This window comes from Parasteatoda tepidariorum, chromosome X2, assembly GCF_043381705.1.
Source record: "Parasteatoda tepidariorum isolate YZ-2023 chromosome X2, CAS_Ptep_4.0, whole genome shotgun sequence".
NCBI classification, from domain to species: Eukaryota; Metazoa; Arthropoda; class Arachnida; order Araneae; family Theridiidae; genus Parasteatoda; species Parasteatoda tepidariorum.
The window spans coordinates 21,532,281-21,551,965 of NC_092215.1; the positions used below are offsets into that span (position 1 = coordinate 21,532,281).

Below are 19,685 nucleotides of genomic sequence, written 5' to 3' on the forward strand. Positions count from 1 at the left end.
GCAAGTTTTTCATTTTAAATCTTTGGAAAAATCGTAAATTAAAACTAAACATCGAACATAAAAGAGTAGCGATTTTTCTATATGAATATTCATAATTTGTTCAAAGTTATCAATGAAAGTACAAATACAAACATATCTTTAAAAATGAACATGGAAAAAGTTTAAAAAATTTCCTTTTTACTCTATTTTTTTGCATGGTCTAATTTGTATATTTCTCATTAGTATATCAATTATTTTTTATTTCAGTTTATGAATATCGATTGAAAATGACATTAGAAAATACTGATCCTGGTTTAGAAAACCATTCTAAAAGTGGAAACCTATTATTATTACTACGAGGAGACAGAAAACCACTCTTTGTCCCACTCAGGTATGTTACTTTAGAAGGATTTGTTATTGTTAATTGATTAAAAGTATAATTTCATATGGAATAAAGCAATGACAAATTCAACGGATTTCATATTCGAATTTTTATTCATTTCGAGTTTTTGTTCATTTCGACTTTTTATTCATTTTAAGTTTTCAAGTTTTTATTTATTTCAATTTTTTCAGTTTTTATTCGTTTCCAGTTCTTTTCTATTCACTTTTACGAGTTTTTATTTAGAGTTTTTGAGTTTTTATTCATTCAGAGATTTCGGCTTGTTTTTCATTTCTAGTTTTTATTCGTTTCGAGTTTCACTCAATTCGATTTTTCGAGTTATTATTCATTTAGAGTTTTTATTATTTTCGAGTTTTCGAGTTTTTATTCATTTCGAGTACGGAGTAGGCTTAGAGTGGGTGGCAGTGGGACGGTAGAAATGCTATCTTCGCTTGCATCTGTGAGCAGTTAAAAGGCCGGTAAATGCAACTAGTAAAGATTAGATCCACGAGCTGAAGAAAAATAAAACCTCACACCTTTTTTTTCACACAGTATTTTCAAGTTTTTATTCATTTTGAGTTTTCGAGATTTTTTTCTTTTCATTTTGAGTTCCTGAGTTTTTATTCATTTTTAATTTTTGAGTCTTCCAGTTTTTTTCTTTCATTTTAAGTTTTCAAGTTCCTGAATTTTTATACAATTCGAGTTTTTGAGTTTTTATTCATTTCGAGTATTGGAGTTTTTATTCATTTATTCATTCTCAAAGAGTAAGCTTATGTGTTCGAGCTATACGGAGGATAGGAAACATTATCTTCATTTCCATCTGTGAGCAGCTAAAATGATTATTCACCAGGTAAATACACCTGGTAAGGGTTCGATCCACTGTCTGTGAAAGAAGCCCACAACGACCAACCCCAAATGAAGTGAGTGTTTTCGAGATATTATTCATTTCGAGTTTTTAATCATTTTCAGTTTTCGTGTTTTTTTCTTTTCGAGTTCTAAGTTTTTATTCATTTTTAATTTTTGAATTTTCGAGATTTTATTCACTTAGAGTTTTTAGTCATTTAGAGTTTTTCACTTTTTAATCCTTCAGAGATTTTGAGTTTTTATTCATTTTGAAAATTTTCAGTTTTCTATTCGTTTGTAAGCCATTAGGATGTGAAAGAGATGCATACTGTTGCAGCCAAACTTTGAAACGATGTTCAACTTCTGGACTAATTTCTCAAATTATAAGATTATTTATGCACTGTTTTATCTAATTATGTAACATTATTTATCTACAATATGAATAGGCTCGTGAATTTAAGATATCTAGTCCAGTTGGATCACTGTATTTATTCGTTACTTTTAAAAACAGGCTTCCACAACGTTCCACTGCGTAATATAATCGGTGATTGATAGTGATCGGTGATTGACAGTAGTGATCAGTCGCAATCAACAATACTTATATTATTCTAAACTATGCGTCTAAATCCTTTGACTCATTCATACCTCAAGAAATTGCTTTTTATTAGATTATTGATTATTTTAAAAGCATAAATCATTCTCACATAATTCCGATTCTAAACATTCTGGTAAAAAAGGCAACTCTTTTTAGAGATACAATACGCTTTGAAAAAGTAAAAAGCTATTAAAACTAATAACTTTTTATTTTATTTGATTCTTTAACATAACAAAGTTTAATTTTGCCATGATTCTTCTTATGATATGACACCTCGTTTTCATTTTTCTACATCGAAATTAAACTATAATGGAGCGCATCTTTAAGAAATCTCTTTGTTACAAATTTACTATTGCTTTTAGTTTGATAATGGGTTATTGATCGGCCTCTACGTATAAAATAAATAAATGAATGAAATAAACAGTTTGCAGAAAGATGGCTTTTGAACTCGCAAGATGTAGCGATGGGAGTTTGTGTTTTCTGAAAATCCTTTTATGGGCCGTTTCGTGGAATCAAAAATCAGTCAGAAAATGGAGAGTATTGCTATCCTGGATGTTTTTAGCTACAACTGTGCTACTTTTTATAGATAATCTTGTGATCTTGTATATTTTACTGATGTCAGTTGGTTTAATATGGCAAATAACTATCACTAGCCTTTTAACTCCCATTGTAAGTCTTGGGGTTTGGTCCGTCATGCTGTTAAGAATAAAAGAAATTTTTCGCTTTCTGAAAAAATTCAAGCTAATTTATAAAGATAAAGCCTATAGGAATAATAAATGGGCTGTATTGCCCTTGTACGTCATTCTTTTTACTTATCCAGTTTTTATAATCCTGATGAGGACAGATGGTGCAAATGCAACGAAGTTAATATTAGCCTATGGTTATCCATTTAATGATTTTGTTTTGAATACAATCGCATATACAAAGTGCTTCTTTTATTTTTATTTATATCCTTTTTCTATGAGTTTAGTGTCTTTATTTTACACAAGATTGTGCCAGTTTTTCGGAGCAGAGTTCAGAAATATGGCAAAAGAAGTTGAAAATTTCAAACCTGAAAAATTCTCAGATTTTAAGCAAAGAATCATACTTTACAATAAAGAAATACTCATCGATTTACTGCATAGCACTGAAAAATTGCTTTCGCAACCAATATTTCTTGTATACTTAGCAAATTTTTGGGCATGCTTCAGTCTCCTATGTGTTTTCGCCATTATAGAAATAAAGGAAATAGACTATCTATATGTTGTAGAGTGGGCACCTCAATTCGCTATCTCCTGTTTATCATCATTTACATTAATATGGTCGGCGAGTCAAGTGACGGTCGAAATGCAAAACTTCCAGTTTACATTTCAGAAGCAAATAAATCGCAGAACTTTGCTTGGCTTGAATAATTCAATTAACAATGATCAGATTTATAAATCGAGTATCACTTTATCTGGGTGTGGCATATTTTACTTTAAAAGAAACTTAATTTTGGCAACAGTCGGCACCGCTGTGACTTACAGTTTGCTGATAATGAGTTCAAATAAAACATGAAAAATGAAACTTAAATTATTGATGTAATTGTTCGTTATACATGAGGACTTCATTGATGTGCGAAGTCCAGTGATTGCGATTACGTGAGGTCGCACACATTTTTTGATTCGAAATTGCTGAGCGTAAAAGGAGCCCGATAGCTGAGTGATAGTGCTTTGCTCTCTCGTGTCCCCGGTCTGAGGTTTATCCCCTGACCAAGCAAGCTTGAATCAGCATCTCTTCAGTGGGTCGATGTTATAAGTGCCAAGTATGTTTGGGGACTAGAAACTGGGGTTCGCATTCGGGTGACCATTAAACCGGAACATCTGTACCTTCATCCAATCTGCTTCAGAGCCCATGGTCAAGAAAACTGGGATGGGAATAGTAGGCCTTGGCACTCTATGAACTGTTGCGCTACTTTATTAAGCTTTAATTTAGCTCTTTATATACCAGTGATCAATTGTATCGAATGTTAATTGTAGTAAACCTTCAATGAATGTACATTGAAGGTGTTTGAATGCGACATAACTTATGGATAACTGAAATTGTGGAGAAGATACTAATGTATCAACGCCTTGCTTCTGATAATATGCTCTCGCTGTATTCCTTTGCCAACACCCAAAATACTAACGAAAGCATCCATAGTAGCATATGGCGCAAATGTTCAAAAGAGACATTCGTCTCAAGAAAGACTAGAACTAGCAATAGCAGCTGCAGTTAGCGAGTACAATTTTGGTTATGTGGAAACAATGAATATGAGTGCTCAAAATGCTGTCCTCAACAACTCGTTGCTGAAAGACGCGACAATCTTCACAACAATTCTCAATAATAAATCTTCCCAACAATTTAAATTGCGAAGGAACTCAAAGAAATATAAAAAACTCTCTAACGACAAAAAATCAATGAAATCAATCAAGAACTTACTGTTCTGGAGGATTTTAGAAAAAATCCTTTTATGCAACAATTGCTTATATAATATACTTATACATACTTCCTTTTATGTCGATGTAGAATCATATCCAAAAAATTTTTTTTTAAAATTTTTAATTAAAAACTAATCATGAAAGTTTGTTTAGGTTAATATTATGAACTAAAAGGTATTAAAACAAAATAAAAATGTTATACAGTATATATTAATAAAAATGGTTTTTTCTCAAAATGAAATTTTCAGTGATTTTAATTTTTCAAAATGTTCCATGCGTCTCAACTTTTTTTCTTGTGTTAAAACTTCATATATAGATACCTTATATACATACCATTAAAAGTTAGCATGTTTTGTTGTGTAAAAGATTAGTGAAATAAATATTTTAGCTGTAAATATTTATTTTTTATTGAAATTTTTGAAAATTTTTAGCGTAATTCATTCAAACTTAAATTTTTGAGCTAATGCAAATTATTTAGCTAATGAATGATGCTAACTTTTATTTATAGGTGTAAAACAAATATTTTAACAAAAAATTGGATTTTTATAACCAGACTACATGCGCATGGAAAGTTTTGAACTTAGCAAATTTTTCGTTAATTTAAAATTTTAAAAGTTCAATATTTTTAAAACTACTGAAGTAATCAGCATGAAATTTTTTACACAGATTTTTAAATATGAAGTAAGTAAATGCTGTAAATTTCATAAATGTAGGATCAAAGCTTAAAAAATTAGTTTTCAAGGTCCCTTGTACCCTTAATAAATATTTATTAATGCGAACAATGTGCTTACATCTCCTTGGAAAGTTTGAGCATGTCAGGTTTCTATGTTATTGTTTTTAATTTTAGGCATGCTCCAAGTTCTCATCAATAAGACAACTTCTCAGTTTACTCTTGATAATGTTCATGCTTGAAAAAGATTGTTCGCATATATATGCAGAACCGAAAAGGGAAAGAACAGCAAAAGCGAGCTTTTTCAGCTGATCGTAAGAGTCAGGAACACTATTCCAAGCGTTGAAAATGATCATGTCTTCCTTCTGGAGGTCATTCAAAGCAGACCACTTGTGTTGTGAACTAAGATCAAATTTTTTCTTCTCCAATATTTCCAATTCAGCACAAAGACGTTCGAATTTAGAGCGCCATATCTCCTTGTATTTTAAATTAAGAAATTGTATTTCAAAGCTACCAATGTCAATTTAAAAAGGAGAAATTTCAACTCGGTTATCGTAGCATTAAGAGGTTTTTTGACAAATGCTAAAGTTGCTCTGCTGTTTTTAAATTCCTGAAACCTGATGAGAAATGCTTCCCTTATATTTAAAATTATTGTTTTAAAATGGTGTTTATCAATGGAGGAATTATTTTCTTGGCGATGCTTCAGCAGGCTCGGAAAAAGAAACAATGTTTCCCTTTCAAAGTGTTGAGCAAAAATGGATAATTTGTTTTCGAATGTTATAACTTCTTCTAACATCGAAAAAATTAAGTTTCCTTTCCCTTGTAGTTTACGTTTAAGCTGATTTAGATGAGACTTAACGTCTACCATGAAATAAAAGTTTTGGATCCACTGATCGTCTGTTAGTTCTGGATAGTTAACGCCCTTTTCAAGGAGAAATGCTTTAATTTCCGGAAAAAGGGACGCGAAACGTTTTGAAACGTTCCCTCTTGATAACCAACGTAACTTGTTATGAGGCAGAAGATCAGCGTACTAACTCTCCATTTCAAATAAAAATTCTCTCAATTGGCGATGATTAAGAGCTAAAATGGAGTTGATAATGGTAATCACTAATTCTATAACTTTACAAATTTCATCCGGAAATATTTGCGCACAAAGCGCTTCTTGGTGAATAATATAATGGTAAACAAGTTTTGTTCGTTCACCAGGAGTTGGCACTTGGCTCCGCCTCCTCGGACGCAGAGTTCATTTCAGCGCGGGGAAGTAAGAGGAAAAGCATTTCACCGCTTGAAATCGACTAATGCGCGCAAAGCCTCCACGCAGTTTTTTATAGGTAGTCCAATCAGACCACTATGAAGGCAAACCAGTTTACCAAAGAGCCCTTTAATAGAAAATCTAGTAAAAATAAGAAAGTGTTAGCAAATATATGTTTAAAATTTTTTTTAGTTTTTGAATAAGATTAGTTTGTCTTATTTACTTGTCTACCACTACAGAATCAATTCTCTAATATATATGACAAATTCCTCTTAGTCACTTTTAAAATAGAATTTGGTTTCATGCTCTCAAACTGTTCATTTTTTAAATAGTCTGCACAGACTACTTATAAGAAACCGTGTGGAGACTTTCTGATATAGAAGGTGATGGCCAAACACAAACAGTGAATTCTTTTTCAGTCACTTTCTTCGCTTTATCATCAGCTATTATACCTTTCGTTATTCTAGCTGATTTATATTTAAAAACTTTTTCCCAGCAAAATATCTCAAAAAGAACAAACTATTCAATAAAAAGAGAGAAATATCAACAAGTTTATGAAATAAAATGCACATATTCAAAATATCCACATGAAGATTGAGAAATAAATATTTTTGTCATGATCGCCAAATTGCAGCCTTGTTCACATCCTTCTCCCCAAAATAGCGAAATAGTATCATCCGATACCACGTGATGAAGGCGGAACCAAGTGCCAACTCCTGGTGAAAAACTATATCTCGTGATTAATTTTTTTCTTTCAAAATAGCAGCAGACCCTTTTCTTACGCCGGTCATACTTTTGGCCCCATCTGTTAACGTTTACAAAAACTAATAAAATTAAACTCGATGTTCGTTACGTATTTTTACAACAATATAAAATTTTAATTACCTTTCTATCTTTTAACTTAAACAAAAAATTATACATGTTATCGATTTATAGAAGAATTTCAATTTATCAAAATAACATGTAATTTTTTTCTTACCAAGTTTTTTTAAAAATGAAAATATAATTGCGCCTTTCGTGGATATTTGTGCTAGAACCGCACTTTCGGAGCCAAGGAGCCACATGCCGCTCTGGAGTCGCACTTTGCCGACCACTGGTCTAGAGTTTTCGAGTCTTCATTCATTTCGAGTTTTTATTCATTTAAAATTACGAGTTTTTATTTATTTCGAGTTTTCGAGTTTTTATTCATTTCAACCTGTTATTTTCCTTTTCGAATTGTCTATGAGTTAGAGGGTCTTCTAATTATTGCTGCTGACACACGCAATATTTCGTATAAAGTGCTGCAAAATTTGGTAGGACCTCTATAAATAGAATAAAATAATAGGAACTATAAATGTTTACTGTCATGTAAATATTTCAAGGCAGCCATGGTTGAGAAAAATATAAAAAGTAGTGGCTATTATCTTATGGGATGAACGTAAATTTCTGAAGCGTCATCGATTTCAAAACCTGATCAATTTAATGAATTCTATTGGTCATTTTTAGAATTTGATATACAAGTATTTTTAGTCGAGAATGACTAGTTAAAACACTTTGTTTCTTTCATCTTTTTCTACCAGTTTTTAATTTCTTTTGAAAATTGGTTATTATATGTTAACAAAGAAGCAAAGCAGCGTAATGAAAAATAAAAAAAATTTATCCACCACTTTTTATTCTCATTGAATTTTATTAAATGCTGGAGAAAAGAAGTACATCGATATGATTTTTTAGTGTTTCAGTAAATTCGAAACGGTATATTAGTTTATACTGTGAAATTCACGAAAAATAATCACGGAATCTAAAGAATATCGTCAACACAGATATTTTGCTAAATGGAAATTTTTTTATTTAAGAGCCATTTTAACTTATGATTTTACATATGGAAAGCTTATTTAGTTAAAACAGATTTTTTTAAGTTTTAACACACTGAATGTGAAGCTTATTTTACATGGCTTGCCAGTTTGATATGATGGTAAAAAACTATAAAATACATTTGCAAATATTAGATAGATTTTGTTAGATTTTTAAACGATTCAGCATGGCATAGTCATACCTGCCAACTTTTAATCCCTTCCATAATTATTTTTCCTAGTGGTATTAAAATGGAATTTAAACTTCAATTTAAGCAAACAAATACGTTGTATATTAGAAAACTTAAGCTGACAAACCATGACAGTAACGCATATTAATATATGTGCTTAATTTCTGTAAGAATAGTGGTGATCAATATCATTTAGAAATTAAAATTATAAAAGAAAAAATAGTATATAATTACTACCACTTTAAATATGAAAATAAAATCTTCCGGAAAATCCGGAAGAGTTGACAGGTATGCATATTTGAAAAAAAGTGGTGACTTATATAAGCTAGGAATTGTTTAGAAATAGTGGTGGATAAAAATCTACTAAATTGAATTTATTAAACTAAAAATCACAATTGTTAAACTACCACTCTAAAATATTTATTCTCTGCCCGGAGCAGAGTTGGCATCTCTGTGTATATAAAGAAAACAATTTTTGTGTGGTTCATATTGCATTAATTTCTACAAACCATTTTACTAACGGTAATAACGCAAAAAAATAAAAATTTACCCTAATTATGCGTTTCTAATAATCTTGGTTTCGCCGGTGACCGGTGACCCCTGTGGCTCTACGAACAAACTCAGTGCCGGTCACCGTTGACCCTCATGGCATTCAACGTGATAACTTTCAATTTACCCTCTTTCCTTTTGAGAAATGCTGACTGCAGCTACCATTCGGACGCTTGTTTACCGCAAGCCTGTTTACTTATAAAGATTTTTTAAAAAGAAAAGAAAAAAACTCCTTTTAAAAAACTAATTTCCTCTGACTTTTAAAAACTTCATTGTTCAATCCACTGTGTGTGAAAAAATTTCGCACCCATTAACCCCAAATGAAGATAATATTTTCGAGTTATTATTCACTTCGAGTTTTTAACCATTCCTTTCATTTTTCATTCCAAATAGTCTCTGAGTTAAAGGGTCTTCTATTTGTTGCTGTTGACACCCAATATTCTGTATAAAGTGTTGCTTATATTTAGTAGGGCCTTTATAACTAGAATAAAATTCCTACCGAATCATAGAAACAATAAATGTTTGCAGGTATGCAAATATTTAAAAAGTGCTGGTGACTGTTTCATGAGATAAACGTAATTTCCATAAGCATAATCTATTTCAAAACCTAATCAATTTAATGAATTCTCTATGTCAGTTGTAGCATTTGGTTCACAAGTATTTTTGGTCATGAATGATTTGTTAGAACAATACGCTTCTTTGTTCTCTTTGGTACTCATGACTCACCAGTACATGCCTCATCAGAATCGACGAATCAGTAAATAGCGATTCGCGTCAAATACTGAGATTTTATCTGCATGCAGCACCATTAATTGACTGCTCCTGAAGTTTTATTAGTTAAAATAAACGTATTAGTTTATGCTGCGAGATTCACGGAAAAAGTCCTGGTACTCTAAAGAATATCGTTGTCCATATTTGACGCCGATACTTTGCTCATATTGGGTTTAGAGTAATTTGTCTATAATAGTGCAGAAGTTCTTATTTGGAAATCAGAAAACCGGAAAACCAGATAACCGGAATGAAATTCGGAACCTGAAATTAATTTTCTTCCATTAAAAAAATTTTTTTTCCCTGCAAGATTTTGAGCCCATTTTTTTATTTAGAGCGTACGGCGTATCGAGTTGACGAAAGAACTGATTTAGTGTATGGATCAAAAAGCCGTTTGTAGACGAATCTCACATAAGCACAAATAGCTTATATATGTCATTAATGTTAATAATAACATTAATAATATATATAAGCATGTATATAATTTTTATTTCATAATTTCTTTCCTTATTTAAACTTAAGTGCATTATTATTTATCATTTTTTATTATTTCTAAAACTATTTCAAAATGATTTTCTAGTATCGTTTTATAAACATTGAAAAAACGGCATTTTGCAGCGATTCAGAAAACCTGAAAAATCAGTTATCCGGAATCGCGATGGTCCCGATCGTTCCGGATAATCGGTTCTCTACTTACTTCAGTTCCACCATTTCATGCCCATCGTCTCGTTCCTGTTGACATACTCTTTACTAATTCGATTCTCTATGCTGATATGTTAATATTAAAATGTTATTTCAAAGTATTGCATATAGTATATACATATTTGGTCTACGCATATTATAGTATATACATGTTTGGTATACCCGTATTATAGTATATACATATTTGTATATGCATATTTGGTATAGAAAGTTCATCCTATTTCCTTATTTATTTGTTACAGTGGTAGTGATTCAAATATTTTAAATATACTTTTTGAGTAGTTTATTAAAACAATAATTTGTTTTTTTTAGTGACAAAAAATCAGGAACGGAACTTTAAATGGTTATTAAGTATTAAAAACACAATTAAGGAGTAAAATATTTACGGGATTATTGAGAATATTTACGGGATTGCCTGCAATTTTTTGAAGATTCACTTTCAATGAAAACTGTCCTTTTTTTGTATTCCATTATTAATATAATTATGTTAATTATAATCTAGTGATGTTTAAGATTGCAAAGTTTGGAAAACAATAAAATAAGGACTTATGTGCTAACCACTTCCACGTTAATGCCTTGAAAAAAAAATTTCTTGAAAATCTATTCTTTTCTTCAAAATCTAAACAGCAAAAAATTAGAAAAAAGAATATAACAAAAAGAATATTACAGTACAAATTTAATTGAATGTAATGCATATTTGATAAATATTTTCTTTTATTTTTAATTTCAATATCTAAAAGTAAAATACTGAAATGACAAGAGAAGGAACTTTAACGGGATCGAAGCGGGGAGACGAAATATCCTGTTTCGAGAGTAATAAGCTAAAACCTTTAGTTTTGCTGATTTCTTTCGATCAGTTTTTAATTTTTCTGAAATGTGGCTACAAGGACACAATCCTAATATAGAAAAATACCATTTTCATATCTACCACTTTTTATTTTCAACGAAGTACAATAAATGTAAACTAGACTCGAGCCAACGCCTCTTGTAACTGAAAGCCTCCACACGGTATTTATAAGTAGTCCGATCAGAACACTGTGAAGGATATCCACTTACCGAGCGAGTCATTTAATACATAATATAGTTGAAAAAAGAAAGTGGTAGCAAATATATGACTAAAATTTTATTTTATTTATGAATATTATTGGCTTGCCTTATTTACTTGTCAACCACTACAGATTCAATTCTCAAATATATGAGATAAATTTCTCTCAATTACTTTTATAAAAGGTTTTGGGTACATGCGCACAACTGGTTCGCTTTTTAAGCAGTCTGCGCGGACTACTTATGAAAGACCGTGTGGAGGCTTCTTGATGTAGGAGGTGGTGATCGAGCTGGGTAATACAAAAAAGTCGAAATAATATTCGGGGCAGCATATCTGTTTATGCTTTGCGTTGCAAAAGTCGAGTGAAGTTTTTCAAAGGAGGCATGAAAAAACCTATTTTGGTATTTATAACCTACATAACACCCATTTTGTTATCTTTGAAGTTCCTTCAGTGGTTCTTGAGATATACATTTTTAATAGAAAAAAACAGAAAGTTCCATTGCTTTACACTAACTGGAATTTTTTTACTTGGAAAGTCATTTTTACACATGATTTAACATATAAAAGTTTATTCAGTGCATATAGTTTCTTGTTTAAATACTGACTTTTAATTTTTCCTGTTATACTTGAGAAATGTTGACTACAGCTGTCTTTCTCACGCTTGTTTACCTAGAGCTTGGTTACAGATGAAGATTTTAACAAACAAAAACAACCTCGAGGTTGATTACTTATGAAGATTTTTAATAACTTCTTTGTTATATCCGCTATTTGTAAAAGAATCCCGTGCTCATCAACCCCAAATGAAGTGAATGTTTTCGAGTTTTTATTCATTTCGAGTTTTCAAGCTTTCAAATTTTTATTCATTTAGAGTTCTCGAATTTCGAACTTTAATTTTTCATTTCGAATTGTCTTTAAGTTGGAGAGTCTTTTAGTTGTTACTTTTGACATGCAATATTTTGAGCAAAATGCTGATAATTTTAGTAAGGCCTTTATAAATGGAATGAAATTCCTATCAAATAATAGAAGCAATAAGCAGCCTTGGTCTTATAAAATTAAAAAGTGGTGGCAATTTTTAAACTTTTTTGGGCCGACTGTCACAAATACGTGCCAGCATAAAACCGTATCAATCAGGGTAAAAAGATATAACTGGTAAACAAAGTAGTTCTGGGGTAGTTTATTTGTGGGCGGGGTTATAATTATTTCATTTATTTAATTCACCATTACTTTATTTCAAAATAAAATTATTTAGTTCCACTTTGAACAAACATTGATTATATATATGAATAAACTAACAGTAATTAAAGTAAAAGTAAAGTAAGTTCGTCAAATGAGCAAAGATTGCATTTAAGCTACCGTTTTTTATTTATTTACATCCTGAGTCTGATTTTGTACGAATGCTTTTACGAATCACCCTTCCCCAAGGGATTAATGCAGTAAACTTTAAACTTAATTTTAATAAGGGTAATAGATTTTAAAACCTAATCAATGTAATGAATTCTCTTGGCCAGTTGCAGCATTTGATTTACAAGTATTTTTGATATTAAGAATGATTAGTTAAAACATTTTGTTTCTTTGATCTTTTTCAACCAGATTTTAAATTTTTCTGAAAATTGGCTTCTCTATGTTTACACAGAAACAAATTAATTTAATGAAAAATTAAAATTTTCATTCCACCAATTTTTATTCTCAATGAATTTCATTAAATACTGGGAGAAGGACATGATCAACTCGCGTGAGGAAGTTGTGAGTCAGAAGTAGAAACGGTGTATTAGTTTATGCTGTGGAGTTCCTTATTAGTCCTTTTTAGAAACAGATATTTTCTTCAAGCAATTTTCCTTGCTTAACCCTTTAATGGACCCTTTATTTCAAGTAAAGGTAAATTGAAGTATTTTTGGAATTGAAATTGTTTTAAGAACAGTAATTGATATTAAAAAAAAAACTCATTTAGTTTATAAAAATACAATTTTTTTCGTGGTAAATATATTTAACATGACCTATTAGGAACTTAATGACTTTTATTTTTCTTTACTTATGAAATAAATTCCTTAAATGCTACAAACTTCAAAAGGAATTATGTATTTTATACTTTTTTTAAAAGTGAGAAATGGTTACCAATTTTATTCAAACTCACTTCAAGAAAGCTGAAGTTATTGAAAGATGGAGACCTAAATTAAAAGAGGTAAAACGTGGGGGTAAGTATACTAACCACGGCCTTCAAAAGGGTTAAGGTTTATAGTAACCGGTTAATTGTAAATCTGTTCCACAATTCAATTCCCTTTACTAATTCGTTTTGTCTAAGCTGATATAGAAAGTTCATATTTGTAACAGTGGTTATGCAGAGATGGCAACTGCTCCGGACACGCCAAAATAATTAAGAGAACGGTAAATAACTACAAAGCAAATTTTGCAAAAATTTGACTATTTTTGCGTGCTTTTTAAAAGGTATAGCATGACATAAGCAGAGATGTCAACTTGCTCCGGACAGCAAATATATATTTTAAAATGGTAGTTTATCAATTGTGATTCTTGATTAAATAAACTAAATTTAGTAGGCTTTTATCCACCACTATTTCGAAATAATTCGTAGGCTTATATATTTCACCACTTTATTGTACTTAGGTCGTGGTATACCTTTCAAAAAGCAAGCAAAAATTGTCAAATATTTTCAAAATTTACTTGTAGTTATTTACCGTTCTTTTAATTACTTTGGCTTGTCCGGAGCAGTTGGCATCTCTTGAAAAGAACTTCTTAATTTTTTTATTTATAAAAAATTGGGCACCTGGGCCGCGCAGAAGGGCATAAGTACTATAAAGTGGTGGATTATATAAGCCTACGAATTATTTAGAAATAGTAGAGGATAAAAATCTTCTAAATTGAATTTATTTGACCAAGAATCACAATAGATAAGGTACCATTTTAAAATATATATTTGCTGTCCGGAGAAAGTTGGCATCTCTGATTATGTTTCAATGATCCTAATTATATTTTTTTGTTTAATTTATTAAAACATTATTTTATTATTTCCCTTAACTGAATATCAGGAATGGATCTCTAAACGGTTATTAAGTTTTAAAAACTTAATTGTGGAATAAAACGTCGAAATTACTAAGAATATTTACGGGATTGCCTACAATTTTTTGATAATTCAGTTTTAAAGAAAACTGTCTTTTTTTGTATTCTGTTATTAATCCCTTACAGACTGCTGATTCATAAAAGCATTCGTATAAATTCAGAATCAGGATGTAAATAAATAAACAACGGTTGCTTAAATGTAGACATTGCCAATTTGATAGACTTAATTTGCTGTGAATTTAATTATTGTTAGTTTAATCATATATATAATCAATGTCAGTTCAAAGTATGACAAAATAATTTTATTTTGAACTAAGTAGTGGTGAATTAAACAAATCAAACAATTATAACCCCGCCCACAAATAAACTGCTAAAGAATTACTTTGATTACCAGTTTTATCTTTTTACCCAGGTTGATACTGTCTTACGCTATTTGTGACAGTATTATTGACAGTATTTGTGACAGTCGGCGTGAAAGGGTTAATATATAATCACGTAAATTATAATATGATGATGCTTAAGATTGTAAAGTTTGGTAAATAGTTAAATAAGGACTTATGTGCTAACCACCTCCACGTTGTAGGATCTTAAAATTATTTTCCATTAATTCCTGCCTTGAAAAAAAGCATTTCTTGAAATTCTAATCTACCAAATCTTAACAACCGAGAGTTAGAAAAATGAATATTACGAAAAGATTATTACAGTGCAATTTTAATGGAATATATTGCATATTTGGTAAATATTATTTAATTTTATTTTTAATTTTTTTATCTAAAATAAAAAACTGAAATGACAAGAGAAGGAACTTTAACGGGATCGAAACTTCGAAACGAAATATCCTGTTTCGAAACGAAATATCCTAAAACCTTTAGTTTTGCTGATTTCTTTCGATCAGTTTTAAATTTTTCTGAAATGTGGCTTCAAAGACGCAAGAATAATAAAGAAAATTACTTTTTTCATATCTACCACTTTTAGTTTTCCATGAATTACAATAAATGTAGAATAGACTCTAGCTGGGTAATATAAGACAGTCGAAATAATATTCAGAGATGCCAATTGCTCCGGACATGCCAAAATAATTTAAAAAAACGGTTAATAACTACAAACTAAATTTTGCAAATATTTGACTACTTTTGCTTCCATTTTTAAAAGTATAGCATGACATAACAACGTGGTGAATAATACATGATTACGAATTTTTTAGAAATAGTGGTGGATAAAAATCTACTAAATTGAATTTTTTAAACCAAGAATCACGATTGATAAACTACCACCTTAAAATATTTTTTGGCTGCCCGGAGCAAGTTGGCATCTCTGAATATTCAGGACAGCACATTTGTTAATGCTTTGAGTTGTAAAAGTCGAGTCGTTTCTCAAAGGAGGCATGAAAAAAGCTATTTTGGTATTTATAACCTATATAAAACCCATTTGATAATCTTTGAAATTCCTTCAGTAGTGCTTGAGATGTACATTTTTAATGGAAAAAAGCAAAAAGTTCAATTGCTTTACACTAACTGGAATTTTTTTATTTAGAAAGTCGTTTTTACCCATGATTTAACATTTAAAAGTTTATTTAGAGCATATAGTTTTTTCGTGAAAAATATGGACTTTCAATTTTTTCTGTCACATTTGAGAAATGTTGACTACTACAGTCTTTCTCACGCTTGTTTACATTGAGCTTGTTTACCATTGAAGATCTTAAAAAACAAAAGCAACCTCGAGATTGGTTACTTATGAAGATTTTTAATGACTTCTTTGTTAGATCCACTATCTGTGAAAGAAGCCCGCTCTCATCTCGAGCTTATTTACAGATGACGATTTCAAAAAACTAAAATTTTTAATCGTTTCTACCTTTTATTTTTCATTTCGAATTGTCTCTGAGTTAGAGGATCATTTATTTTTGCTGTTGACGTGCAATATTTTGTGCAAAGTGCTGATAAATTTAGTAAGGCCTTCATAAATAGAATGAAATCCCTATCGAATAATAGAAACAATAAGTAGTATTGGTCTTATTGCGTCCAAAAAGTAAAAAGTGGTCCCAAATTTTTAATGCGGTAAGCTTTAAACTTAAATTTCATAAGGGTAATCGATTTTAAAACCTAATCAATTTAATGAATTCTCTAGGCCAGTTGCAGCATTTGGTTTACAAGTATTTTTCATGTTAAGAATAATTAGTTAAAACATTTTGTTTCTTTGATCTTTTGCTACTAGTTTTTAAATTGTTCAGAAAATTGGCTCCTCTATGGAACAATGAAACAAAGAAACAAAGCAATCTTACAAAGAAACAAAGCAATTTAATGAAAAATTACAATTATCAATCCACCAGTTTTTATTCTCAATGAATTTCATTAAATACTGGGAAAAAACCATGAAGAGCTTTGTTGTGTAACGTGAGCGTCTGAATTAGAAATGGTGTATTAGTTTACGCTGTGGAATTTCCTATTGGTCCTTTTGTGACACAGAGTTATTTTCATTCAATATTCCTTTTGAAAGTTTTATATAATTCGTTCACCAGGAGTTGGCACTTGGCTCCGCCTTCATCCAACGCCTCCTATAACTGAAAGCCTCCACACGGTTTTTTATAGGTAGTCCGATCAGACCACTGTGAAGGATATCCCCTTTCCGAACGAGTCATTTAATACAAAATTTAGTTAAAATAAGAAAGTGGTAGCAAATATATGACTAAAAATTTGTTTTATTTATGAATATTATTGGTTTGCTTATTCACTTGTCTGCCACTACAGATTCAATTCTCAAATATATATGATAAATTTCTCTCAATTACTTTTATAAAAGGTTTTGGGTTCATGCGCGCAACTGGTTCACTTTTTAAGCAGTCTGCGCGGACTACTTATTAAGGACCGTGTGGAGGCTTTTAGATGTAGGAGGTGATGCTTCATCACGTGGTATCGGATGATACTATTTCGCTTTTTTGGGGAGAAGGATGTGAACAAGGCTGCTATTTGACGATCGTATGACAAAAATATTTATTTCGCAATCTTCATGTATTTCATAAACTTGTTGATATTTCTCTCTTTTTATTGAATAGTTTGTTCTTTTGTGAATTTGCTGGGAAAAAGTTTTTAAATATAAATTTGCTAGAATAACGAAAGGTATAATAGCTGATGATAAAGCGAAGTAAGTGACTGAAAAAGAATTCACTGTTTGTGTTTGGCCATCACCTTCTACAAAGTAGTCTGCGCAGACTATTTAAAAAGTGAACAGTTTCAGAGCATAAAACCAAATTCTATTTTAAAAGTGACTGAGAGGATTTTGTCATATATATTTGAGAATTGAATCTGTAGTGGTAGACAAGTAAATAAGATAAACTAATCATATTAAAAAGTTAAATAAATTTTTAGACATATATTTGCTACCACTTTTTTATTTTTACTACATTTTCTATTAAAGGGCTCTTTCGTAAACTGGTTTGCCTACATAGTGGTCTGATTGGACTTCCTATAAAAAACCATACGGAGGCTTTGTGCGCATTAGAGGTTATCTCGATTTCAAGACGGGAAATGTTTTTCCTCTTACTCCCCCGCGCTGAAATGAACTCTGCTTCCGAGGAGGTTGAGCCAAGTGTCAACTCCTGGTGAACGAACTATAGTATTTCTATTTCCCCATCTTGTTCCCGTTGCTTTTGTCCTGTTCGCGTTCCCGTTACTAATTCGTTTTGTCTAAGCTGATATAGAAAATTCTCCCCAGTTTTTATTTATTTGTTACAGTGGTCATACTTCAATAATCCTAAATATATTTTTTCGTTTGGTTTACTTAAACATTATTTTATTATTTCCCTTAACTCGTTCACGCTGGGGTGACCCAGCGGCGGGTCACGCTAGATTTTCTCATCTTGGCGGCGCACCGGAGTAAAAACTGGTAACAAATAAATTTCATCTTTTAGTTTTTTTCCGGGAATAATAAAAATCCATAACTACTAACTGTTTTCAACGGATTCAATTTTTATATTGAATTGCTTCTTCGCCGTGATAAATTTCCTTACAGTGAATTGTTATTGTTGAGAATAGATTAACTCCTCCCGAAAATTATCTAATATGGAAACAGTTCTTCTACCAGTATTTTCTCTTTTCCCGTACCAGCATTTTCACTTTTCCCGGCGTGAACGTGTTAACTGAAAATTAGGAGCGGAACTTAAAATGGTTATTAAGTATTAAAAACTTAATTGCGGAATGAAACGTCGAAATTATTAAGAATATTTACGGATTGCCTACAACTTTTTGATGATTCAGTTTTAATGAAAACTGCATACCTGCCAACTTTTACGCATTTGGGGTAAAATTTTATTTCTATATTTAAAGTGGTAGTAAAATGTATGCTTTCCATTTATTCCTTGCATTTATAAACATAATTTATAATCTTTTTGACCACCACTATTTTAAAAAAAAAAAATTAAGCATGCATAATAATATGCAATACTTTCATGATAATCCACATAAGCTGTTTCAAAATACAGCGTATGCTTTTGCCTAAAATTGTAATTTAAATTCTATTTTACTACCTCTGGGGAAAATCCTCCACGAAAGGATTAAACTTTGGAAGGTATGAAACTGTCTTTTTTGTATTGGTGTAGCTTAAGATTGTAAAGTTTGGCAAACAAATAATGTGCTAACTTATGTGCTAACCACCTCCATGTTGAAAGATCTTAAAATTATTTTCCATTAATTCCTGTCTTGAAAAAAATCTTTCTTGAAATTCTAATCTGCCAAATCTTAACAGCCGAAAATTAGAAAAATGACTATTACAGAAAGATTAATACAGTACAATTTTAATGGAATGTATTGTATATTTGGTAAATACATTTTTATTTTATTTTTAATTTCAATATCTAAANGGTAACAAACAAATTTCATTTTTTAGTTTTTTTCCGGGAATAATAAAAATCCATAACTACTAACTGTTTTCAACGGATTCAATTTTTATATTGAATTGCTTCTTCGCCTTTATAAATTTCCTTGCAGTGAATTGTTATTGTTGAGAATAGATTAACTCCTCCCGAATATTATCTAATATGGAAACAGTTGTTCTACTAGTATTTTCTCTTTTCCCGTACCAGTATTTTCACTTTTCCCGGCGTGAACGTGTTAACTGAAAATCAGGAGCGGAACTTAAAATGGTTATTAAGTATTAAAAACTTAATTGCGGAATAAAACGTCGAAATTATTAAGAATATTTACAGATTGCCTACAACTTTTTGATGATTCAGTTTTAATGAAAACTGCATACCTGCCGACTTTTACGCATTTGGCGTAAAATTTTATTTCTATATTTAAAGTGGTAGTAAAATGTATGCTTTCTATATATTCCTTGGATTTATAAACATAATTTATAATCTTTTTGACCACCACTATTTCT

At 30.7% G+C, this 19,685-nt stretch overlaps 1 protein-coding gene across 1 annotated transcript in view; it reads left to right on the forward strand.

The window, feature by feature from the left end:
* LOC107440367 (pancreatic lipase-related protein 2-like) overlaps positions 1 to 19,685 on the forward strand; it is a 152,227-nt gene that overhangs the window by 79,060 nt on the left and 53,482 nt on the right. Inside the window, exon 8 of the mRNA XM_043048725.2 lies at positions 247 to 370. Within this exon, the coding sequence (XP_042904659.1) occupies positions 247 to 370 (124 nt within the window). The remainder of the gene's footprint in view (positions 1 to 246; positions 371 to 19,685) is intronic.